General features: G+C 43.4%; 1 protein-coding gene across 2 annotated transcripts in view; it reads right to left on the bottom strand.

Moving 5' to 3' along the window:
- The window catches only part of SEMA6A (semaphorin 6A), a 131,469-nt gene that overhangs the window by 56,573 nt on the left and 47,660 nt on the right, over window positions 1–27,236 (bottom strand). For both annotated transcript variants that reach the window (XM_055550710.1, XM_055550720.1), the window contains exons 2-5: window positions 8,988–9,125; window positions 6,382–6,499; window positions 1,683–1,743; window positions 644–706 (exon numbers count right to left, since the gene is read on the bottom strand). In XM_055550710.1, coding sequence (XP_055406685.1) covers window positions 644–706; window positions 1,683–1,743; window positions 6,382–6,499; window positions 8,988–9,087 — 342 coding nt within the window. In that variant the 5' untranslated portion in view covers window positions 9,088–9,125. The remainder of the gene's footprint in view (window positions 1–643; window positions 707–1,682; window positions 1,744–6,381; window positions 6,500–8,987; window positions 9,126–27,236) is intronic.

The raw sequence follows: 27,236 nt of genomic DNA, 5'->3' as shown, positions 1-27,236 counted from the left end.
GGGCCATGATGTGCTGAGAGCAAGGTGAAAATGCAGGTGGCCGGGGCATTCTCCTGGGAAGAGTCCCGGTGTTTTTACCCCCAAGATGATGCTGATAGTAACAACTGCTTTTCAACAGTAAATAAGAACAGGAGGTGTGTGTTTGTGCCATCAAAGGAAGGCAATCCAGGATGTAGCAGCATCCCGTCACATTAATTTTAATGCCAGAGGCTCCAGAGTCCCTTGATGCACGAGGTCCCCCGCTGGAGTGTGTTTTATGCTGCTCTGTGGCCAGAGGCGCAGACCCCTTGGGTCTGCGGCAGCCTTTCTGGACTTGGCTGCAGACTTTCTGAGGGCTGTGGACCACGAGGCGCGCTCCCAACAAGTGTGCTCAGAAGACTCAGCACAAGCCAGTTTGGGGTCCAAAGTCCCTGGTGCCCCCTAAATAGTTCATGATGCAGCCCTAGCAGCTGTCATACTGTTTCATCACATTAAAAGCAAACTGTTTTTTGCAAATTAAAGCCTTCAATAAGTTGATGGAAGAAGCAATTACTGGGGGAAAAGGGACTAGCGTGAGCCATTCCACATCACGGTCTGCGGCTAGAGATAACAGTCAAGAACTTAACCCAAAGTGGCAGCTGCAGAAGAAATGAAAATTGCCTACCTTATGTTTTCCCTTCATTCTGCATGTGTCTACATCAGCCTGTCTAGATTTCCATGTCAGTTTCTGCAGGGATCAAGAAAGAAATCAATTAGAGCCCAGAGGTTGTTGCATTTGATTTTAGAAGTAAGAGTTCCCTGGGGGAGACTAGAAGCTAAACATATATTTATTGAAAGCTTTCCACACCCTTTCTCCGTGATTAATTCACCATAACAACAAAAGATTAGAAATGGAAATGTTCATTTAATTTTGAACCCCTGTCTATTCATTAGACTACAAAATGATCTTCTCTTTGAGAAAAAGATGAAGGAGAAAGGAAAGAAGAATAAACAACAGTGTGGAAATTTCACATAAAATATCCACATTAACTTGCTAAATTATGCTCATTTTGATAAAATACATGTCCTTGCCCTTTCCTTTCACTTGATAAATCAGTTTCCATAAAGCAGGCCTTTTCCTTAAAATATGGAAGTCATTTTCTTAAACATAAAGGGGACATTCACTTTAGGTGGACAAAGATTTAATTCAGGTTATACTCCTTCACATAAATTCATGTGTTGAAGGGATCATCTACCTCTGGGGCAGACTTTATTAACTTAAAATACCTCCATGTGGAGTTATAAGAAAGCATAGGTTATATTTTATATCTGCCTGAAATGGATAATGATCAAATTCCTGAACCACAACAGTTGAGTCAAACGTAATATTGCAAGATATGGAAACATAACAGTGAAACACTTGTGGGACAAAAGTTTACATATGGAAACTGATCTTTTCCTGGACAAACATCCAATATTTTATTCAAAGAATTTAGGAATTACCTAAAATTCCAATGTGTTTATGTGCATGTAATTGATGAATAAAATATGAAGTACATAACCATTTCATATTAAGCCCTAACTCATCCCCAAATTAGAATTTCATAAAATGTTCCCAATTATTCTAAGCCATGTCATCTCAATCAATGCATTTACAATACATATTCTCTCCAAGACCCATCCTAAGATCTTCATTTCTGAAAGAACGTTTTAAAACTACTTACTTTGCTACAATAAATTTCTTCTGTGTGTGAGGTGTCTATATCAACAGTATAAATATGGTCCCTATAAACAAAGAATTAAGAGAATGTTAGACTCAAGAGTCAAGCCAGTGCGTTTTCTCCTGAATGAGTCCATGTCTCATTCAAGGCAGATAAATCCACATCCATGTTATTAAAAACAAGATCCGAGGGCAAGAAGAAGGGGAGGGTTCAGCTTCTAAGAGATGCTTCAGGAACACATTCAGTACCTTCAGAGAAATCATGGCATCTTGCCACCTTTTATGAAAACTTTCCAGTAGTCTCTCGCATCCCGTAACAATAACATCTGTATGTACGTACGTAGTTTAGGTAGGAGATGTCTGAAAGTTAAATAGGCTTCCAAACTAGCACACAGATGGGTTCGCATGGCCTTTCACTTGGTATTCAACATGCTAGAGTTGTTCATCAAGAGAGCTAACAAAAAGCTAATGTCTATCTCCATCACTTTTTCAAAAACATATTTTCAGCTTTACCTTTGATGATTTGATTGACAAGACGCAAGACGATAAAGGTAAAATTATTTCCAGAAGCCACTCTTTTTCACACAGTGATGGTCAATTAAGGTTAAGATGTACTTGAGCTAAAGTTTACATTTCTTGCTTCTGTTCACCTTCCTGTTTTGCTGAGAACTTGGTTGTCTTTATGATTTGCTGCCAATCTCCCCTTGGAAGGGGAGAAACAGAATGAGCAGCTCAGGTGTGGGGCTATATTTAAACATCCCCTTCTGTGTGAGCTGAGTACAAGGGCGTTTTTGTCTGGAATTCAGAAGAAAGAAAAGAAAAGCGCTACATTCAACTGAGGAGATGGGGGGCTAGTGAGGGAAAGCAAAACAGCTCGTTTTCCCTTGAAATAACATTGACTTTTTCTAAAATGCAGGAAGTCCTGGGGCTGGAAAATTACCCACAGCTTTAAAGCAAGACCTCAAGGCTCCCATGCAGACTTTCAGGGCCCCTCATTACTTAAAAGAAAGGGAAAGGGGAGAAGGGAAGAGAGAAAAAAGAAAGAAAAGAGAAAGAAAAGAGAAAGAAAAAAGTGAATCCTGCTGTCAGGATTCACTTCCATTTCCCCGCCCCCAGTTCTTTGGAAATCTGTTTGCTACTACTTTTAGGGAAAGAACAACACCGAAAAACAGAAATAAAAACAGGCTTTCTCCTATGAAAATAAAAGGAGGGGGTAAGGCAGTTGGCCTATAAAATTCCCTTGCCCTTGTGAGTGTGTGTGAGTGTGTATGTGTGTGTAAGAGTGGTGAGGGAGAGAGAGAGGAGCCTGTTTTGTAAATTGCTGAATTGGAAAGTTCTTCAGACTCCAGTAGGGTGCCAGAACTGCTCTGCCCTTTAATTCCGAGGCAGTTTTATGGCATTCCTTTATTGCTTGTTTGACTTTATTGGCGGTGCTGTGGGTCAGGTTCACTATTGGAGTGGAATTGCCTATTACTTTGGTATCAGCTTTGAGATGACTCGAGATTTTTTCTGGCCCTGCCTCTCCTCAAAACTTTAAGTAGGAGCTGAACATATGAACTGTAAATTAACATCTGATTAATATGCACTGGCAATTCCTCAGAAAGCTCTTGATTGCCACCCCCCCCACCCCTTTGGCATGGCCTGTTTATGTTAATTAGCAGTTCAGAGATTAAACAACAAAAAAAGAATTTACAAAATGGATAATAATAAAGCAGAACTGAAAAGGGGCGTTGCTCATCAAGCTTCACTCAGTCCCTGGGTTCTGGCTGGGGACATGGCTTCTGATAGCTGACACCTATTGTCTAGAAGAACTGTGGAGCCTTTTAAAAATAAAAATTCTATGAGTGAAATCTCCTTTGGACAGTGGCAATATTTTTCAGCCTCCAAGAGATCACATTGCCCAACACACAGAATGATGCATTATGCTAAACCACATATCAAGGGTCAGGGGTTTCCCCAGCACCGTGTGCGCATTCCGGGTTCGTACGCTGCTCTTACTGAACTCAGTTACTTGAACACAAACTGACTCAATCCTAGGACTTCCTCTTCCCCTCTCCAGTGAGCACCACTGAACTATGTTGGCATGACTTGAGTCTGGGGAAGGATTTCACTTTAAATCATGTTAATGGCTGCCTGGGAACGTGGATCTCTTGGGGCTCTGTTGGGAAATGTGAAATTTAAGAGAGAGGAGAGACCCTAAATATGCAAACCACAGAAATCATTTAGGGATTTTTCCAGGGGTGCGTACTCCAGGAAAGTGACTGCACAAAGTGAAAACCAACATGTCAATACTAGGCTGTTACAGATTTGACTTTTAACCAAGGTCAAGATTTGACCTTTAACCAAAGATGAGTCTGTCTTATAGTGTTACAAAAGTGAATGTGTTTCTCCTTTGTTTCCTTCTTTCCTTTCTCCTTTTCTTGGGGTCAGGAGTTAGGATGAAACAATCTTGGTTTTAACAAAGTGTAATATTGGTCACTTTGAAGTCTGCACAGCACCTTCTTCCTAACTCTGGTACCCCTTGGACTGTTTCACAGCCAAATTAAAGTCATCAGGTAGTTGGTTATGTTTCTTTTCCCCTAAAGACTGGGTTGCAAAGTGAACAATTCATAGAAGATTCTTGAGTCAGCCTATTTCTCACAGATATAATGTTTAATCATTTGTTTTGACCAGCCTTTAGCTAACTGGGTACAAATGTAATCTTCCATCCCTGTTACATTTAGGAAACTGAAAATGGTATTTAAGAGGGAGCTAATACTTTCCAGTGGTCATGTATGGATGTGAGAGTTGGACTGTGAAGAAAGCTGAGTGCCGAAGAATTAATGCTTTTGAACTGTGGTGTTGGAGAAGACTCTTGAGAGTCCCTTGGACTGCAAGGAGATCCAACCAGTCCATCCTAAAGGAGATCAGTCCTGGGTGTTCATTGGAAGGACTGATGCTGAAGCTGAAACTCCAATACTTTGGCCACCGCATGCGAAGAGTTGACTTATTGGAAAAGACCCTGATGCTGGGAGGGATTGGGGGCAGGAGGAGAAGGGGACGACAGAGGATGAGATGGCTGGATGGCATCACCGACTCAATGGACGTGAGTTTGGGTGAATTCCGGGAGTTGGTGATGGACAGGGATGCCTGGTGTGCTGCGATTCATGGCATTGCAAAGAGTCAGACACGACTGAGTGACTGAACTGAACTGAACTGAATACTCTCCCAGAGAGGTGGCTACTGGGGACTCATTGGAATGTTTTTAATGAATACCCACAGTGGCTACTGTTCTTGGGGAAAAGCTATTAGAAGGTTATTACCAGGACAAGTGGGCCTTCTATGGCTCAGTAGGCTGCAGAGCACAGAGAGTAGTGACCTAGACTCTAGAGAAAGACCATTCCAGTTCAAATCCTGCCCGTGTCATTCTGACCCAGTCATTCCACCTTCGTGCACTTTGGTTTCCTCCTGGTATACATGGGGATGAAAACAGCTCTAACTCAAAGGTTTTTTTTTGTTTGTTTGTTTGTTTGTTTTTGCCCCAGGATTGAATGAATTAACATTTATAAAGAACTTACAACTATATTTGCAATTTATATAGCACATACAATAAGTATGTACTCAGTGTTTGTGAAGTAGAATTTTTAGAAAGTGCTTTGGCATTGTTCCCTGTGACCAAAATGTAGGGTACTCATAGGATATTTTAATCTAGCCAGTGTTTTTTTTTTTTAACTTTACATTGTATAGCTTGTATTTTCAGAACATCTAAGTGCTTTGAAGGAACCAGCACTGTTATTATTTACTTTACTTGTGTTCACAGCCAGACAGGTACTACAAACATAATCTCTATTTCTCCTTCCCAGTGTAAAACGATCATCAGTCTAGACCCAGGTTATACCACAGTGGACCCCACAAGATAGTGCTCCCTGTTGCTGTTTATTTAGAAATATTTTGAATAAGCCACAACCCCTGTCCCCAATGGGGGATCATGTATTTTTAGAATCCTAGGGGACACCATTAAGAAATTCTACTCTAGTTTCTTATTTAACAGAGGACACTGAACAGCCAGAGAAGTTGTGGTCCAGGTAAGTTAAGAGTAGAGTTGAAACAAAACCTAAATCCATATGATCCCTGTCTGGGTAGTAGTCTTACCAGGCCATTCATCCTTAAGACATGGTCTGTTTGAATAACATTTTCCCAGAGGATGAGTATTTTCTGAACTAGATCCCTATCAAAAACTTCTACTGGGTGGCTGCTGCCATTCTGCTAAAGTAATAATATCTACTATATATTATCTGCAAAAATACAGGTTTAACATACACCCACCCACACATACATTCAACTTAATTTGATACATGTTGACACATTCAACTTAATTTAGCAAGTATCAAGGAGAGAACACTTTACCCTATGCTTGAGAAATATCTGTGTATACTGTGTGTGTGTATATACATATATATGTATATACACAATGTTTAAGATAAACCGTGGATTGAGTTTAAACTCCAAAATATGCAATTATTTCTATCCAAATCCACTTCATGAAGTTAAAAGGACACAGAAAGTCTTGAAAGAATGGTTGCTTGACAAATGAAAGTAGCCTTTAAATGAAGTAACACTCTCTTTGGGAATGTCAGGATCTTTACTATGAGGCAGACTGTGGACATTTAGGTATTAGGCCCGTTGGATGCTCCAAAGGCAAACGCAGGGGAAAGGGGGCTCACCTGGCAGCAATGTAGAGGGTTCTGTTCATGATCACGATCATTTGGATGTCCAGCCTGTGCCTCTGCGTGGTGTTCCGTCCTGGCTTGTGGCCCACAAACACCGGATACTGTTTTGTATCTGTGAAAAGAGGACATGGGGCAAGAGAGGGAAGAGGAAATCAAGCCAAGAATTGACAGGGCCAGGGCGGGCGGAAGTGGGTGGCCGCAGAACAAAACCATATTGAAGTCCAACCATGCCACCATTTTCCATTTCCACGCAGGTCTGTTATTTTAGGAAATGTTGTGATAGAAAAGTGCTCTTTAAGGATAATTGAGTTACAGTTTCATTTCCTGATGCTAATAAGCCTGGGCTTAGATTTCCGAGCGTCAGTCTTTCTGACTTGTCCCTCTTTCTGGGGGGTTAAACTTGCCAGTGAACCCTTTACATGAAGGTGCTCTTTTCTTGCCCAGTTTTCTTTTCATCTTCTTTAGAGTGCTAAGCCTGAGGGGCAGTCTGCCAAAGATCTTGTCTCCGGACAAAACTATTTCAAAGCAGCCTTCCCATCAATCACCACAAAGGCAATGTGGTCTGGAGGCAAGAGCCCTCGTCCAGGAGCCAGAAGGAAAATACAGTCTCCACAGGCGTCCAGCTGGAATAATCTACTATTGAAGGCAGCTCCGCTAGGTCGGCTGGCATTCTAGGAACTGTGGGAAGTTCACTCTCAAGTTAAGCAATTGGCTAATCTCACAGAAACGGGGACTTTTACAGGACAGGGTCAAACTGAGTGTAGCCAGTCGGGTGATCTGGAATTTTCCCTGACCTGCAGAGTCAGCGAGCGTATTTCTCCTTTTCTGCAGTTCTCCTCAGTGGAGAATAGGCAATTTGTAATAATACCTGACCTTTGGAAATACCTACATCTCAAAAATCTCTCTGCCTTTAAACGTATGATCTCCAGAGCACTGGCAGTCCTTCAGAGAAACCAAGGCGGGAAAAAGATGAGTCACATTTAAAAGGCAGTTGTTTTGGGGGGTGAGAGAAATGTAAATAATGACTCAAAATCCATTCATAGATTAATGCTCTGACCCACACACCTTAAACCCCTGTAGCCTCTGAGTCTGACTCACTCTTAGAGACTCACTCACAACCATGCTTGGTATGGGATTATCTTGTACTTTCCCTTCCACTGCTCTGAAATTTTATCTACCCATTCACCAAGGAAGTTGCTAAAACAATTAATTCCTGTCTCTGTCCTGTCAAAGATTTGAGTGTCCACTGAAGTATGGTTTTCAGCAGCATATTTGGGGTCTCTTTCTTATTTATTTATTTATTTTTTCTCCTGGAGTCTCTTCTGCACAGGGGCACCAAAGATAGAATACTTATCTCAAATGGAGATAAACGCTTATTAAGGTTTAGTACCTTGAGTTAGGTGGAGGAAGGAAATGGCAAGCCACTCCAGTGTTCCTGCCTGGAGAATCCCCATGGACAGAGGAGCCTGGTGGGCTACAGTCCATGGGGTCACAAAAGAGTTGGGCATGACTAAGGCGACTTGGCATGCACACACGCCACTTCAAGAATGATGATTTCAAACTACACAGTTTGGTCCTTAGTCATACCCTAACTTTTGTTCTTAATTAGAGGTGTAAAGCCTTGCCACCTCACCTTCATGTAAACTTCTTTTTACAACCTAGACCGTCCGGCAGAAAGCTGGGTGGACGGCGTTAGTATCCTACTGTCAAATACCTTTTTAATGGTTCATTCAATGTTTGAGGATAACTACTGTGAAGATAGATATTTGGGTAAAATGCTTTCCCCTTTACTGTGATAAAATATTTTATCTTTTGGAGAAAAGGAAAAAAAGTAGTTAATTGTCTATTTCATTCCACACACAGGTAGAATTATCCTCTTTTGAGGAGTCAACTGACCTTTTCATCATGGTGCTTTCTACCCTTGATAGCAGAGATCAAAAGAAAGTTATGAACAGTTAAACTAGGTCCACTGGGAATTCAGAAGCACTTTAAGTCTTGCAATGATATACTTCTGAGTCTAAACGAAAGTTAATTTTTGTCCCAGTCTTCTTCTTTTCTGTTGTAACAATGCCTCTGTATTCGTTACCCTATGAAAACGTGCAGTCCTGGCAACACCCAGAAGACCGTGATGTTCTCCCGCAGCTGGTTTCTAGGCGTGATCACAGCCTCCTTGTAGTAACTCAGACTTCATTGGAGGTACTGAGGGCTGTTTCAAATCCTCACACAAGTGTGTCCCCGCAACCTTGTTTATTGGAGTCATAGAACAGTCATCCCACCAGTTTGACTAGACTTGAATTATCCACCTTCCCAGGTGGCACTCCCTGGGTGGGGAAGATCCCCTGGAGGAGGGCATGGCAACCCACTCCAGTACTCTTGCCTGGAGAATCTCATGGACAGAGGAGCCTGGAGGGCTACAGTCCATGGGGTCGCAAAGAGTTGGACACAACTGAAGCAACTTAGCATGCACACATGCATGCCATCCACACAAGTTTAAGTGATTAACAAGTCTCCTCTTCTATGAAATGTTTAATGTGTGTGTTTTGCCGGTTGACACAGGCACAAGTGCCCACGGAGAGAGTGAGAGAGAGGTGGATACTTACAGTTGCCATGCGAAATACTGATTGGCTCAGAATCTTCTGGGAAAGCAGCCCCAGCACAGTGTAGCAGTGTGAAATATAGCAGCAAGGCTTCTGACCTCATAGTAGTTCAGCGGGGAGACTTTACTTCTCTACTTCACCCTGCCAAAGAGCAAAGAAGGGATTTTTATTCTTTTCTCTTTTTTTTTTTTGCAAGTCAGTTTTATTCCACTCCATAAAATCAAATGGCCTTGAAGATAAATTTTAGAGAAAGGGGCCTCTGTGTTCTATCTTTCTCATGGTGGATACACGCGTGATGGTATTTTGCAGAAGGAACCTGTGTCTTATCACTCACTGCACCCTCCTCCCTCATGCATAGGAACCCTTTTGCAAAATTTCTCTCAAACCAGTGACTCAGGGTCTTGGTTCTTTTGCCCTGAGCCATCGTGAGGCCATTATGTGTGACTATTTCACAATCACGAAATGACATTCTGAAAAATGTGGATAATTGAGAATGCTTTTTTCCCCCTTTTAATGTAAATGTATATATTTTTTTCTTCTCAGCAGGTTTAGAGCAACATGCCATCCCCAGACATGTTCTGTGTGGCCACCCCAGGATCTTTCAGAATTTTGAAATAGTTCCCCAATATTGAAAAATTAGAAGGTTTCTACCTTTCTTTAGAAAAATCAGAATATCTGACATACTGACCTAAATGACAGTTTCCTTCAAGCATTATGCTCTCAGCCACAAACACCACCACCCCACCTGACCCCCAACGCCTGTACTGGCCCAGTTCAATGATTTCCATTACCCCCATGACACCTTAGTTGAGGTTTTCACTCCTGGTTATGTAATTCTACAGTAATTCTATAGTGACCTTAGACATAAATAAAGTCACACAATCTATGTTTAAAAAGAAAGAAATGGATCCTTTCAGTCTCTGTGGAGAATGTTACAGGCAGCATCTGAAACCACATCCTGAATAGTATTGTTGACTCTGAAAAAACCCTATCTTTGTATATTTTAGTGTCAGATGCTGCCATGTGATGAAATGGTAGTGAATAAAAATGCCAGATATACTGTTCTACCCATCTGCATTTTCTTAAAGATGCTCTTTATGTGTAGGAAAAAAATATCCTAAATCATTAGAAGTAGAAACACTCCCACGTGGGGCTACTGGATACAGTGAAAGGAAAGTCGTAAGACAGAACCTATTGCATAATCCCCAGGCATATTTCAAATAACTGTTGATCTATCAGGGAAATTAATGTAAAATGGGAATATCTTTTTATCTTTGTAAAGTCTTTGAAGTAGCCTGCCAAAGATTGTCTTTTTTGAACAAAGTTATTTCACAGTAGTCCATCAATCATTTAAGATTTGGGTGTAATAAAGTCAAACTTAGCAACTTACATATCTTTGAAAGTTAATTTGGCAAACAAACTGCTAGCTGACGCTTTTTGGAACACACTGAATATTAGATACCTGTGTGTCTGTTCTTCATGCCAAAAAAAAGCATAACAAGCCCCAAGTGTTGCATCACAACTCATAGTTTCACAGACACAGCTGGGTCTTAATCATTTGTTCAATCGAAAAGTGCACATTAATTAATTTGCCTTACCTTGAAAATCAAAGAGGGAGAGAGGTTGAGAGAAAAGCCTAAGCCATTCCAAATCTCCATTTCTGATGTGTAGGTTAAAATTAAACTTTAAATAATTACTTGGTCACAGGGCAGTCCATTACCCAGAGATGCAAATGTGTATTTACAGACAGGTGAAAAGCACTGCTCTAGCCATTCATTCATTTGCCAGTTCTTCCTATTCTGGAGAATCTAAACCCAAAGAGAAGCTCTGAGATGCCCTGATTTGGCTTGTCAGGGCTTCTGTTCAGTATAACATTAAGGAGGAGAAATCAATCACAGGAGTAAGTAAAACATAAAGCAGACCCCAATCAGAAAGTATTCGGGTAAAAGGAAGTGGCAACCTTTACCAAGGGCTCAAGAGCAATATCATAGTATTGTACAGAAGCCTTCACCTCTGAGAGTTTGCAGCACACCGCGGAAGAATAATGGAGACTCAACAACCGGTTCTCATTCCTTTAGAAATCTTTGAGAATATCTGTATCCTTTTAAAGGTTAACTTTTCTTGACATGACAAAGGAGTCTGTATCCTCCCACAATTACATCCATCTTTGTACAGATGTCCTCCAGCTAATGAGACAAAGTCCCACTATTTTAATCTATCTCCCAATTTTAATTTTTTCCATCTTAACGATTGCATGGATTGATGCAACACTCTCAAACCCAGATGCTGGCAGGAAGAGCAACGCATAAAGAGGAAATCTCTTATGCAATCCAATGGCTTTTTTCCCCCAATCCTTACACTTTGCCCCGATCATGGTTGAGATGGGTTATTTAAATATCTCCAGGTTTACAGGAGGGCTGTATACCAGGAAAAACATCTGTTTTATGTGTCTTCCTCTCATCATATCATCAGGTTTTTAACATGTACATCATATGGGTGAAAGTGTTCTGGCAGTCCCGGTTAATCTTGGCTAGTCCACATGAATGCTTCATAATTTTCTTCAGCTGAGGTTTTGATGTATCATTCCCTTTATACAGAACTTTGGGCTCTAACCCTTGTAAATAAATAGACAATATATTTTCCTGTTGAAACAATGACTTTGTGGAGAGATCCCAATTCAATAACATTGTCATTTTCTATCCTGTTGAACACGGGCTGAGTCTCTCTGCTAAGACCACAGCATACAGACTTGTACTAGCCCAGGAGAATAAAAACAAATAAGAACTTTCCACTGCTTTTCAACATCTTGAGCTAGCTGAGCTGCTGCTATGGGGTTGTTTAAGTGATCTGGAAACTCTGTAAAGTGTAGGATGGGGCTTCCCAGGTGGCACAGTGGTAGAGAATCTGCCTGCCAAGCAGGAGACACGGGTTTGATCCCTGAGTCAGGAAGATCCCCTGGAGAAGGAAATGGCAACCCACTCCAGTATTCCTTCCTGGGAAATTCCATGGACAGAGGAGCCTGGTGGGCTATCCAGTCCATGGAGTTGCAAAGAGTCGGACACAACTGAGCAACTAAATAGCAACATATAGGATATTTATAGGCATCTGTAGACTCTTGTCAATTTCCCTCTCTGACTGTGCTTGTATAGGCTGAAAAGGATTTAGACTTGATCAGCTACCCAGAACATTAGATCCTGGGAAGAGTATCAATATGAGGATTCTAAACAAAAACATTTACTTCAAAAATAAGCTTATTACGCTTGAATTTTCCATCTACATTGTCTCAGTCTTCCATTATTCTTAGCCCGAAGAGAAATGACCCCTGTAAAATATACCATCCCTAAAACATGATATTCCAACACTTTTCTAACCTGCAAAATTCACTGGAAAACCTTAAGAATAGGCAGACGAAGTTAATGGGTAAAAAAGACATTCCAAAGACAATGGTGGGAATGTTTCCACTGGGGGAGGGCTGGCCCCTCTCCTGTGGACAGCAGCCACGCAGCTCTGGAGTGCTGGCCTGCTGCAGTGTTGGCCTACAAATCCAGCTCTCTGAGTTTTTCTTTTCCTTAAGAAGCCAGAAAGCTAAAGTTGTATGTTAAATCTCCTATTTTTTCCCCCCCTAAATGTTGGCAACTAATTTAGTGTTTTTCTTCTCTGTGAGTCAGTTTGTCCAAATCCTACAAGTTTGTGAGCCCAAGTAGAATTTTCTGGGGCAGGATTTGGGGAGTAGTGGGTAGAGGATTGGAACTAGTATTGGGCAAAGTGAGCAATTTCCTGGCTGGGTGGGCTTATCATGGCTTCTCAGTCATGTGGCACTTGTGAAATTAACCTGATTAATAAGAAGGAAGATGTGACCACTTGTGACCTCATTCTTTGACTTCATAACCATTTCTGGTTCTTGTGACATCCCCTTCACTTCATGCTTTTACTGACACAATGACTTCTGTACAACAAGGGTGGGGGGTAAATAGAAACCCCAGTTATTGTTGATACATACAAGTCAATGGGCATTGCTGTTTTCAAAGACCCAAGTGGGCTGTTCCACATACTATCTATGTGTTCAGCTGTAGTATCATTGTACCTGGACTTGGCTGTATGGATACAGTTTGCATGTGATTTGTTACAACCATTCTTCCAGAATGTTGGTAACCAGTGAACATTTTAATAGTAAGTGATAATATGAGAAAATAATTTATCTGGAAACGTGCAAATGCAAAATGCTCTTGATGATAACTCTTAAGTGTAGCCTAGAAATAAAAAGGAAATGATGGTAGTAGCCCTTTTTTTTTCCTGTGAGGAAAAGCATTTGCTAACGTTTCTTTTTAAAAGCACATTTTCTACTAATGTCATAGGAAGTTTAAAAGGTAATCATTAGTTCACTCCATCATTAATAGATGGAAGGTGTGACGCTGGGTAAATCTCATAGCCGCGCTGACTCCTACTTTCCTCACCTGTGCAGTGAAGGGATATAAAATATAATGGCCTATGAAAACTGCTCTGAGCTCTGAGACTGGAGCAATTGCAATTGTAGGTGATTTGGGAGGACAGTGCCTGCAGTGACCCTGAACTGGATGCTGCGAGGCCACGGACACCTTGTGGAGGTGTGGGGCTGGGACGGGAGTCGGAGTCTAGGCAGAGTGGGCACTGGGGCTCCAGACAGCGGGAGAGGCAGCTGGGCTCTGCGGCGATTGTGTTAGCCCCCCTCTGAGATGACCACAGAGGTGGGAACAGAACAAACTCCATGCACCTAGCGGATGCTCTTTCCAAAGAGAATAGGGCTGGGTTTTTTCTGTATTCTTTCCTGAAAGTGAAAGTCACTCAGTCGTGTCTGACTCTTTGTGACCCCATGGACTATACAGTCCATGGAATTCTCCAGGCCAGAATACTGGAGTGGGTAGCCTTTCCCTTCTCCAGGGGATCTTCCTGACCCAGGAATTGCACTGGGGTCTCCTGTATTGCAGGCAGATTCTTTACCAGCTGAGTTACCAGGGAAGCCAGTATCCTTTCCTGGTTGCCCCTAAATTGCATATGGTTTGGAAACTCAAGGGGCCATATTGTGTCACTGGTTCTGTATGTGGCAAACGGGAGGAATGGAACAGGCTCTCTTCAACTTTGCTCCTTGAGGACTGCAATAGACAACATACCAACTGTGGAAGGTTCCTCAAGCTGGGGCAAAAGAACTGTGATGCTGCCTACGGTCAACATCAGGACAAAGTTCAAGGCCCATAGCTAGTTCTGACCTGGTTGAGGAGATCGCTGTTGTTACAATTGAGTCACATTTGGAGTTTAGTCAGGTTTTACTCTAAGGATGACATTTTCATTTTTATTGCCCAGCTTTCTGACCTCTTCATCTTTGTCTTTACAACATGACTATCTTGAAAAAATCTGAAGTGAATCTGGCGTAAAAGCTTTTCCTTGAAATGAAATGATGGTTAATAATTCCTAGAGAGGCAGTGGGAGCAGAGGGCAGGAACACAGGACTTGAATGCCTTTGCTCCATTCATGGGTTGGGACCTCTGGAGAGATGCTGAAGATCTCTGAGCTTTGGATTTCTCATCACGAAAGTGGCTAAAATCGCTTCTCAAGATTGTGAGATAATGCACATAGAAAATGGTAGCCCTCCACAAACATCTGCTCATTCTTCAGTTGAGATACTAAAAATTGCCTTTTAACAGCTTTTCTTGGGATTCTTTGAATTCCCAGATTAACGACTGGAGCTCTATGTCTTCAGTAGGAGAAGCAGTTCTCTCCTCCTTTTCCTTCCCTCCATCCCTCCCCTCCTCCTTCCAGCCCCTAAGCTTCCTCTCTGGAGGGAGAGTCTGTCTCACATGGCACAGCTCACGTTGTGTGATTTTAAAAATGTGAATCACAGCACTCTTACAAATGCAAAGGAAAACATTGGTGTGGACACTGATGAAGGGTGGGGTGGAAGTGAAAGTTTATTGAGCACCTTCTATGTGTGACACACATGTTTGTTATTTTGATTAAATATCACAGCAATCCAGAGAGACAGGCCATATGCTCTCCACTGTGCAGACAAGGAAACTGAGGCTCAAAAGGATAAGGAACGTGTCCAGTCAGTAGTTACAGCCCATCAGTAAAAGGGGAAAGCCAGGAAACCAAGCCAGGGCTCATACATAGTTGCTCAGTCATGTCCGACTCTTTGTTACCCCATGGAGTATAGCCTGCCAGGCTCCTCTGTCTGTGGGACTTTTCAGGCAAGAATACTGAAGTGGGGTGCCATTTCCTCCTCCAGGGGATCTTCCCCACCCAGGGATCAAACCCGTGTCTCTTGCATCTTCTGCATTGGCAGGTGAATTCTTTACCATTAGCACCACCTGGGTTGAGCCAGGGCTATGTGATGCCAAAGTGGATGTCCTTCCTAGCATGTCAAAGAAAGGGGAACAGACAGAAGGTTGGAAAGAGAAAGAGGCTGGCATAAATGGAAACTGCACTTAATGATTACAGTTGGATATAGGTTGATACATCTATGCTTAGGTGGACAGAGTGGCTGAAAGTCCCTAATGGCTTCAGTAATAATAATAAAAAAATCTATAAAAGGAGTACACAGGCGCTTGCAAACGTGTAGGCATGCAAAGGCTCATTCTGCTTTATGGCCTGGTGATTGTAGGCTGAAGGTGGTAGAAAGATTCAAATGCTTCTCGACCACAGTTTTAGAAGGTATAGATGAGCTCGTGACACCTCTGTGTTAAGTAGAACCACTTGCTTGCTGGCAGCCCCCTCAAGAGTGATGTTTTAAAATAAATACATCATGGAGAACATTGTCTGTGATGAAGGGTGAAAACAAAGCTGCCTGTTTCAGGAGCTGAGAGGATAAATAGATTTGGACACTCTTTAAGTCCAAGTAGGGAACCTCTGCTCAGAGAAAAGGTGGGGAGCGGATGTCAGTGCAGAAAATCCAGTTTGCTGAATGCTGGAGATTGAAGGTTATTCCTGTATCAAGGGGACAGTTCAAGAATCAGAGTGTTTAAATAGCAGGTGTCCTTCCCTGGCCTGGGCCTCCCTGTTCCACGGGCTGCAGCATGATAGGGATGGCCACAGAAGAACCCCTCCCACATGGAGGTAGAGACAACTGGGACCTGCTGGTCTGGTTGAAATGTCTACTGTATGCAGTCTTCACAGGTCATGTTGGCCACCTGCTGGGCGATGTTGTGTGAAGATACAAGTTTTATGCACAAGAGAAAAACAGCTCTAGCCTTCAAGTAAAGCATCTGATTTTTTTCTCCTCCTCTTCTCAGCCATTAACAGAGACATAAAAGCTCCCATGTCAGGGGAAAGGGAAGTGGCACAGACCGAACTTCAACACATTTTGGAGAAGGATGATGGCATTCAGTGGAGTACGGTAATAAATATCGACTGTGTTTAATAGGTGTCCTATTTTAGATCTGAAACCACTGTCACAAAGGAGCAGAAAAACAGCTGTGAATTCAGAAGTCCTTTTAGGAAATTTTTTTTTTTTTAAAGAAAAATAAAGATTGGTTATAAACCTATGATACTTTGGAGGAGAGAAGGAAAGCCTGGTCTTTCAGGTGATTGTTATGATCATTTTCTTCCTTTCTACCAAGGCTCTCCCCACCCCATCAGTGCTTGAGGCGGTGTATTTAATGCACGTTTCTTGGCTGTTTCAGATACAGTCTCCTGACTCGTTAGGGCTCCGCAATTACAGGCATGATCTTGGCAATCTATGCAGAAAAGGCTGTGGCAGACTCCCTTGATCTCAGAAAGCTGCCACCATCCCAACCATGTTTACCCACATCACACCCTAGCTCCCTGCCATCTCCGTGCTTCTCGATTTTTGTAATATTGCTGCCCTCAAACATCTGCTCCAGAGATAGGAACAGATACCTGCTTTGTTTTGCTGTTGAGGAAACTGAGGCCCTGAGAAGTGAGATCATTTTAGCAAATGTCGTGCAGCTGAGAAGCGGCAATGCTGAGCAGCCATTGAGGACTCCGGACGCCAGCCCCGAGCTCTGTCCCTGTGTTACGTGGCTTTCGGAAAGGAAGCCAAGGCTCATTCATTTCTCCTTGGCTTTCTGCCTGATGTTCATTACTTCCATCACTCGCTCTCCCTCTTTCTGGTTCCCTGCTTTCTGCCAGGAGCCAGGCTCTGTGCTGGATGCTGTGTCTCAGCCAGAGATGGAAAAAACTAGATCTCTTCACCTCCTCAGGACCTTGCTGTCCTAGTAGGTGGGCCTGACAGTTCTAGATCATTGTCCAAAAATAGAACACCTAGACAATCATTTTTACAAAAGGAATTAAAATTCTGTTGGGGAGAATACTATCTGGAGGGTGCAGGTGTTGCAGAGGAACGTGGGCGGGATGCTCAGTGAGACCTCTGTTTGGAGAAAGCCTTGGCAGGTTGCACGACTGTTCACTGTGGATGGTGGGGGTTAGAGGAGAAGCAGGTTGGAGGACATTTCCGGTCAAAGGGCTGGGTCTGGAGAGCAGGGCATTGAAATGGGTGAATCCATGCTGATCAGACTTTCAGATGCTTTCAAATGGGGCCATTTCACTCTCTGCTTAAGGAATTTCAAATATCTGTCTGAAGTAATGAATGGATTTTTTTTTTTAACTTCACCCAAAGTTCAGTTTAAAGAACGTAGCTCAGAATGTAGCTCTGGTATCTGATTATTTTTTCCTTCTAAGAATATGACAGAAGAAGAAAAAGTGGTGTCGGGGGGAACTCTGAGGGAAGAGCTGAGAATATTGGTGTTTATTCTTTCAAGGTGCTGAGTATGTGAGTTATTGTCGTATTACTCTCCCTGGTTTTCTACACATTTGTGATTTCATTAAAAATGAAAGAGGGCAAAACTAACATGCCTAAATTGAAGGCAATTTTGGCCAGCCCTTAGAAAGATATTTGCAGAGTAATTTTAAAGGGAAAAAACGAAGGATATTACTGACTGGAGTTTTCCATGAACCTTTGTCAAAACCCTGAGCTGATTTAAATCAAAACGGAGCAATGGCTGCCCTTTGTCAGGATGATTCTCCCTTGTAATCACTCCTGTGTTTGGTCTCAGTATAATTTACAGAAAGCAGAATCTCCCAGTCATACTTCTGAGGCTCAGGTGGCTGAGGGATTGTGGTCATTCCCGATTTTGGAGTGAAAGTCCACCGTAGACATGAGAGAAAATTAAGAACAACTTGCAAGTTTCTCCTTTTGAGCTCTGAATAACAGTCCCAAATAACAGTATCACCAAGCACAAAAGACTGAAACCGACAGAATCCTATACATTCTTACTGCTGTTTTTGGTAAGGAGTTTAAGATCAGGGAGTAAAAATCATTTCCTTAAACTAAGCTTTTGAAATAGATTCTCTGGTGTTTACTGCATGCCATCTTTCATCGTATTTCTTGTCTCTTTCAATGAACTCTGATGCTCTCCCAGTACCCTGGAAGCCCAAAGTAGAGTTTATATCTGACTACAAGCTTCTGATTTTAGACCTGCTATAATTTCAGGATCTGTTCATCACACAGCATGATATTGCTGACCAGTACTTATCAGCAGTAGAAATCTCCATACACAGCGGACTATTTGTCTCTCTGTGTGCAGACACATCCAGAACAGAAATGAGATGAAAGCATTGTCTCTTGAATTTCCATAATTCTCTTATATTCTTTAGGAAATTCATTTCATTTATGAAAAGGAGAAAAATAGTCCACTTTATGTCCCATTAAACTAGAGGGAAATTGCAAAGCTATACATTTAAGCCTATTTCAGGTTATTATGGTATCTGGTAGATATCGCTGCACTTTTCTGAAATAAATATCTTTACTGGCTTTGTTCATGTTCTTTACACATATGAAAGTGACTCATTAGTCCAGCTTGATTTACTTAGGACAGGATCAGTTTGGATTGGGGTCGAGAGAGTACTATTTACTACTTACCCACTCCCTTAAGTGTTCATTTGTTTTTAATGTGAAATCCTGCCTTCAAAATGAAGAACTGTTTCTAAACATCCTGAAAATAGGCTTCCTTAAGGCCACTGAGAGTCAGTTCCAGGAAATTATGAGTTTGTCTGAATGCTTCTACCACTTAGTGACTCGATTCCTTATATAAGTGACCTAAAGGTCAGTGCACAGAACCATCTGAAATCCCATCCACTGAGATGAAGGCGGTCAGCATCCAGTTGAAGTATTTTGGCGGTGGGAGCTGGTTTTAAAAATGCCTCATTTCTCCCTTAGTTTATAGAAAGACAAGCAAATCAGTGTTTGAAATACAGGTATACAATCCTTTATTTGCAATTACAAAACAATAACAATGCCCCCCCCCCCCCCAAATCAAGAGTTTTTTTTTTTTCTATTCATTTGGTGACAAAACTTGACCTCCAGTGGCATGACACTCTATCTCTCTTAGGATGAATATTTATACATTTCACTGCAAAAACACTAATAAGCTGATTACTAGATATTGCCTGCACTGGGAGATATGTCCCAAGTTACCTTTCTGAAATCTTAAAAATTTTAAATTTTCTGACGCATATCTGTTTCAAAGGTTTTGATAAAGAGACTATAGAATTATATTCCTCTGTCTTGAAGAGATTTAAAAATAGGAAAAAAAAAGGCGGGGGGCAGGGGGAAGGTGATCTTTTAGAGCAGAATCTGCCTGCCAATGCAGTAGATGAGGATTCGATCCCTGGGTCAGGAAGATCCCCTAGAGAGGGAAATGGCAACCCAGTCCAGTATTCTTGCCTGGAGAATCCCATGGACAGAGAAGCCCAGTGGGCTAGAGTCCATGGGGGTCACAAAGGGTCAGACATGATTGAGCAACTGAGCACGCATGTACCCACTCATGGAGCTCTCTAATTATCCCTAGGTGTATTGTGAGATTCTCACAGAATTTAAAAAATGCAATCTGATTTCATTTTTTGAAAAAACTGTATATCTTGTTATACTTTGCTTGCAAGAATAATTCTGAGATTAGGAACTGCTGACGGAGTCATCTAGTCTCAATTTCCTCTGTTCTGTGCTCATCACGACAGGCTTCCAGGCTCCCAGCCATAACAGGGACTGAGCAGGTTTGCGCAGATAAGTGATGCTCACAGAGCAGGGCTGATCTTGGTAGAGATGGGCTCCAAGGCTCTCGTGAGCGAGTGGTGACATCCAGCAGTAGCAGAAGGTGACAGGCTCACCTGGCGAGGACGTTCCTCCCATTGAACAGCCAACCTCAGGCAGTGCCATACTCCTTCCTCTCTGAGTTAAATGCTGAGTCGTGTCAGACTCTTTGGGATCCCATGGACTGTATAGTTCATGGAATTCTCCAGGCCAGAATACTGGAGTGGGTAGCCTTTCCCTTCTCCAGGGGATCTTCCCAACCCAGCAATCGAACCCAGGTCTCCCTCATTGCAGGGAGATTCTTTACCAGCTGAGCCACCAGGGAAGCCCAAGAATACTGGAGTAGGTAGCCTATCCCTTCTCCAGCAGATCTTCCTAACCCAGGAATTGAACCGGGGTCTCCTGCATTGCAGGCGGATTCTTTACCAACTGAGCTATGAGGGAAGCCCAAATGGAAAGACCTCAAAGGCTTTTTTTGTGCATTTGGTGGTGGTTTCTCCAAAGGATTGTCTGCAGCCTGTAATTTTTCTCTTCCCCATGGAATGACGCTGGTAATGGCTTTCTCCAGTCCCTGTAATCAGTGGGAACTGTGGGCTTGCAGGGCCTGCCCTCTGCTTTGTTAAATGTGCATGCATGCTAAGTCACTCAGTCATGTCCGACTCTTTTGCAACCCAATGGACTGTAGCCCGCCGGGCTCCTCTGTCCAGGGGATTCTCCAGGCAGGAATACTGGAGTGGGTTGCCATGCCCTCCTCCAGGGGGTCTTCCCAACCCAGGGGATTGAACCTGCATTACCTGCGATTCTCTTTTCATGGAGAATACTACTAGGTTGCAGGATTAATGAATACAATGAAGATGCTAAATTTCAAAAATATTTTGGGAGGACAGCTCTTATCTTGGGCAATGGGCAAGGCGGCAGAGGAGGAAGTCATACTCTCCTGCCCTCCTGTCTGAGGGGCTCCCCTACACACTGTTCTCTCCTTTCTTCCTCACAGAAGGGATGCTGGGCATTGGGCGCAATGGTAATCAGTTCTAACTCTGGGATAAAATGGAGGCAGATGGTTAATAGCAGGTAACCTGGACACCAGGTTAATCACTGAAGTCCAAATTATCTGGGGGCGGAAAACAGCACATGGCCACCAGCAATTAGCCTCTGAGTCTAAAAATAAATAAATAAGCCACAATTCCTGTAATTAATAGCCCAGCAGACAAATCGGTATAATTACTATCTCTGTGAGAGAGACCAGAATCAGGAGGAAAAGTGAAATTATTCAATAAGCTTGAGGGTGACAGGCAGAAACCAAATTAAAGTGCTGAGGGTTAGACGAAAGGGATGTGATAAATCAGAGAGAAAGCGAATGTGTGACCTGGGCTGAGCCCAGCAGGCGTGCCGGGGCGGCTGGTCACCCAGGAACCCTGCACGTGCAGGCTCAGCTTTCAGGGGAGGAAGTGGAGGAGGCGAAGGAAATACACTGATGGTTCTGAAAGCTCCTCATTGCCTGGTTACTGGAAAGCACAGAGGTGCCTCTGGGTCACCCAGGCTTTCCCTGGTGAGGATTCTAAGGTCTGAGCAGTGAGATGGAAAAAAACACAGCCATGGAACACAAGGAGAGAGCATAATGCATGAACTTCTTGAAAGGGAGAGTCCACTGGTTCACTTTGAATAACTAAAGTGAAGTCTAAAGCAGAATGATTTCCTACCCTAATAGCAATAGTCTTCCTGCTCAGTTAACACAATTGTCATCTCTCTGAAGAGCAAACACAGAAAAGTCATTCCGAAGTGTTAGGCAAGAACAGGCAGTGTGCTCCTCGCGTTAATCGATTTAATAATCGGTGCTTTCCATCAGGTCTGAGACAGGAAAGGCTGAATCTCCTCCCGAATCTTCAGTGAGGAGGGAGCAAGGTGCTCCAGAGCAGGAGGGCAAGATGATCCCTGCCCCGGGCACTGCTGCCTCGTCTGGAAGTGAGGGGCATTCGGATGCCTCCCCCTTACTCACACAGAAGGTGGATTTGAAGGTTGAGGGTCATGATTCGTCATTTTCCTATGTTTTGCAAATCATTTTACTTCAAAGGAGCATAGCTTTTGTACATCATGGATTATTTCTTTAATGTTTTGGGGGTTACCAGTAAGAACACGATGCATGAGGAAAATATCATACAAATGTGTAGGCACTGAAGGTAAAATAAGAAACTGCCTTTGTTGGTTCCACCTTGACTCACTCACTCATCCCTTCATTCCCTCAGGAGTCTGATATGAGCAACCAAGGCCCTGTGCAGGGGTGGCAGGGGAGACCCCGGTCATAGGTCAGTTGCGGGTTCTGCCCTTGAGGAGCCCCACGACTACTACAGAAGATAGTACACGAGCAGCTGTAGCCAAGTAGAAAGCATGTAAAAGGAAATGATGAGAGTTCACAGCACTGAGAGGTAACATCCAGGTTCCCTGGTGGCTCGGTGGTAAAGAATCTACCTGCCAATGCAGGAGACGAGGGTCCAATCCCTGGGTTGTGAAGACCCCCTGGAGAAGGAAATAGCAACTCACTCCAGTATTCTTGCCTGGGAAGTCCCATGGACAGAGGAGCCTGGCAGGCTGGGGTCTCAAAAGAGTCAGACATGACTTGGTGACTCAACAACAACGACGTTGATTCTACAACCAAAACACCTGTCGAATCTTCCTCTTCTCTGTGTACAACCTATGATCATCTAGCCCACCGTCAGCTCCTGCCTGCACTACTGCAGTAGCTTCCTAATTAAACTCCCTGCTTCCACTTGGTTCTCCACCCTTTCACTCTCCATACAGCAACAGACAGTCTTTTAAAAACATGGATCAGATCATGTCCTCCTCTGCCTAAAACTCTAGTAGTTCCTTATTGCATTTACAACAGAGCTGAAACCCTCTCTCCCGGGTGCAAATGGTGTCACCCATCTCCCACACCCAGTCTTGTTCCATCCCACCATGGCCCACTTTACTCCAACCTCTCAGTTTGGATTTCCTCAAATGCACAGCTCTCTCACTCCTGCTTCTAGATTTGCTGCTCCCGGCTCCTAGAATCTCCAGTGTTCTTGCCTGGAGAATCCCAGGGACGGGGGAGCCTGGTGGGCTGCTGTCTATGGGGTCGCACAGAGTCGGGCATGACTGAAGCGACTTAGCAGCAGCAGCAGCAGCTCCTAGAATAATCTTCCCCTATCCCGGTCTTTACATAGCTGGTTCACTTCTGTCCTTCAGAACTCAGTTGAAATGCCGTATCCTTCAACAGGCTTTCCCTGACCCTGAAAACAGGCCAGTGCCTTTTCTTCTATCCCTTTGTTCTAAATCTCTGTAATGGATTTGTCCCTCATTGATGTTCCTACATTTATATTCTTATTTGTTTCTGTCTGTCCCTTCCCTCCATGAGAATGTGAGCTTTGTATGGGCAAATTTGATTTTTGTTAATCACGGTATCTCCACATCCAGGAACAGTGAATTCCCAACAGTTATTCATTAAATGATGAATAAATGTTAATCCAAGGAAGAGTGTCAGAACAGTTTCTGACAGATCAGTGCTAAAAACAAAGAAAAGAGGAGATGCAAGGGGCAAGGAGAGGTATTTTCAGATATCTGAAGGAAAACCTAGAAGACAGTTACGAGGGTAGAACTAAGATCAGTGGACAGAAATTATGAGGAGATAATTTCTGCTGAAAATGAGGAGGAATTTTCTCGTAGTCCTAGTAACACAAACATGGACTGGCTCCCCTAAGGGACCAGAAGGCCAGAGGAATGCTGGGACGGAAGGAATATTGTGCATGGAGTCAGACATCGGATGTGGGGCTAGACTAGACATTGAAGGTCCCAGTAGAGAGGCTGATTGTTGATGATTCTTGGATCCTCTGATAAGTCCTTCCTCCCACATACTGAGGAAGCACTGCTTACAGCAGAAAACCACAGGTGGTCCAGCACAATCCTCCTGTTGACTTAAGCTCTTAAGATGAAATAACATGCCAGCAATCAGAGGACTAAAGAGGATGTTGTTGGGCTTTGACCAGGCTTCATTCATTCAGGATCCCAGTTTGAGCAGCTTGTAGAGGCTGCGGGTTAGTAGCCAAAAAGTATATGCAAGGAGAGAGATGGTCACAACCTAATGACCAGAAGCCTTTTGGGCTGGGAATATTCCGTGTGCATACTGCCCAGCCTCTTCCATCTCTGTAAGGCTCACGGAAAGTCCTGAAGTGTGGGATACAGTTAAGCTGTGGTGTGTGGCCTTCCTAGGGATGCATGTCATCCACTGGCTTGTTACTAAGGCTCAATTGCCAATGACACACAGACCCCAAGAGATGATTTAACTCTGCTCTTGTCTCAAATCCCTTACCAGTGACTCATAACTTTCTCCTGACAACACAGCAGCTGGGCCAGCCAGCTGGAGAGAAGACATACAGATGTTGCTGGCTGGAGTCAGAGGGGGCTGAGGGTCTCCCATCTTCAGTCAGCCCAGAATGCTCCCGTGGGGTACAGAGTTGGGGGGTGTTTCCCCCTCTGCAGACGAGAGGTGGATGGGGACATCAGCTCTGTCATGGACCATCTCCCATCCTCCAACACGTACGTGTCTTTGAGCACAAAACTCTGCAGCTTCTCTTCTTCTTCAACTTGGAAAAGTTTTATTTCTTTGGGGACTATTAGATCCTTGAGCCAGTCCATCTGGAGAAGGTATGAGAGATAGTACTCTGGCCATGAATGAACCACCCACTCAGATGTCTGGCCTTAAAACAGATCTCCAATCAAAGAGCCTGTGAAAGGATGAGAAGATGAACGAGAGGGTAGAGGTGGGGGGCAAGGAAGGGTTGATCTTGGTTTCTGAGAAAAGGGTTTAGTACAAAGACATTAAATTAGATTAGTTGATTATACACCAGAACACTAGGAAATATATATGTGTGAAATCCTCATTTGAAATGGCTTGCTTAGGCAATGTTTTGTACACTGAAAGCACTTGTTAAATATTTGTTGATATTGATCCCAAGTGGCTTTGACTATTTTTACATATCAGCGCATTGCGTTCTGTAGCATTTGTAAAAGGGGCAAAATTTTAAGTGAAAACTGAAACGCAAGTCAGACTGACTAATTTTTTAAAACTGTGGTGAATATTTCAGCTTGGTTACATATGCAACCACAGTGGCTGTCTCTGAGAGGGGGAAGGACTGGGGGTCAGATGTGGGGAAAAACTCACTTTTTATGCTGTGTCCTTTTATGTTTTTTTTTTTTTTTCAATTTTTTCCCTTATGTATGTGTTTCATTTTCGGAACAGAACTAGTTATTTTTTAAAATCTGTGTCTCCAAAGGCAAACCTGGAACGCAGGCCTGCTGCTACCTGCCAGTTCCCACAGTTCCCCTAGGATCCCGTCCCCTCACAGCATGCTCAGCCAGTGGTAATGTTCTGGAATACAGGAGGAGGGTGAGGTACATTTACAGGCTCTGTAGGGTCGGCGGTCGTAACTCCATCTGTGACACAGATGAATATATATGGTGGCTGGTCGTTTACGTAACACCACAACCACCCCCTGTGTGCCATATGAATGGCTGCCTAATTTATTAACTTTCAAATAAAAATGTAACCAAGTCAGAAAGGCAGGACGTGATGAAGTCGAATACCAAGCATCAGATGAACTCAAAGCAAATGCCCTTCATATTTAAAATTTTACTTTCTGTAAGCAGGATTACAGGGCTGTGTATGGGAGCTGATGTTTTGCTTGTTCCCTTCTGGGCAGCTCCTGGCCGCATGATCTCTGGCATGATTGCCCTTTCTTGGCGTTCACATCCCATGGCAAAGGCTGCTTCCAAAGCATCTCCAGAGGATGCCCAGTTTTTTACAAGTGGAATGAATGTTCTCTTCTGTGAACGATCACCAGAGACTCTCCCAGAATGCCTTCTCCCAGAGAAGAGGGGTCACTGACTAGAGAAAGAATGAAACTTCATGAGAAGAGCGATGGGGGATGAGTGGCAAGGTACTCACTGTACCCACGGGACATGTTGGGTGAAAAGTGTCCTTCACCCTCCCCCAGCATCCCTCTGCAGGAGGGCAGCTACGAGGGACAGCCTCCTCCTTGCTCCTCTTCTCACTTGTTTACTCAGCAAACACTGAGCTCGGGGCTGAGATGGGGGCCAAGGCTGATTGCTTCCTTCCTTGGTTTCCATTCTCCTGAGAGTCCATTTCAATCACTGAGTTGCTTCTCCTGCCAGGTGGGTCACATACTGCTCTTCTTGGGGCTCTAGTCTCTCAGTGGGAGACAGTAGTTTCTGATTTGAATTTCAACTCCAACTTGAACCTTGGAGGCAAGGGCTGCCTATTGGAACATGAATGTTCGCTTTTCCACACTCCACCAGTACCTGCTGCCCTGTGCATGCATGCTCAGTCTTGTCTAACTCTTTGCAACCCCGTGGACTGTAGTCCATCAGGCTCCTCTGCCCATGGAATTCCCCAGGCAAGAATACTGGAGTGGGTTGGCATTTCCTCCTCCAGGGGCTATTTCCAACCCAGTAATCAAACCCGCTTCTCCTGTGTCTCCTGCATTGGCAGGCGGATTCTTTACCACTGAGCCACCTGGGAAGCCCTATCCACAGCTAAATGTGAAAATAGACCACACTGTGGGCATAAAACAGTGCTTTCCACACTTGCCTGTACACTGGCGTCGCCTGGAAAGCTTTAAACATTAAGGATGCCTGTGTCTTACACCCAGAGATTGTGACTGAGTTGACCTGGGGGTGTGACCTGGACTTCGGAAATTTTAGTAGATCCCCAGGTGACTCAAGTGAGCAGACAAGTTTGGGAACTGCTGATATAAACACAAATGGCTTCCAAATTACAATCTGAATCCCTTTCATTGCAATGCCTTCAGCTTCAGCCAGGGATAATTAATCATGATTCAGAGAACTTGTATTTGTGCCAGCCACATGGAGTGGCTTTTCAAATATCCAAGCGTGTTTCGTGCCCACCCACCCTCATGCCAAACCACTAGCAAAATATAATTTAATCCATTCAAAATTACAGGGAGCCCTGCAGAAACTTCTTTTCTAGCACGGGGCTTGCAAAGTATTTCTAATGTAAACACAGACAATAGGTACGTTCTCTTCTATGACAAGAGTTGAAATAAAGCAGATCTAATTAACCCACCCAGATGCTACAGCGTAGAGGCCACGTGAACACTGGATTA

The sequence above is a fragment of the Bubalus kerabau genome, chromosome 1, assembly GCF_029407905.1.
Source record: "Bubalus kerabau isolate K-KA32 ecotype Philippines breed swamp buffalo chromosome 1, PCC_UOA_SB_1v2, whole genome shotgun sequence".
NCBI lineage: Eukaryota > Metazoa > Chordata > Mammalia > Artiodactyla > Bovidae > Bubalus > Bubalus kerabau.
Note: the sequence above shows the minus strand (reverse complement) of the source record. Positions and strands in the feature narration are given on the sequence as shown.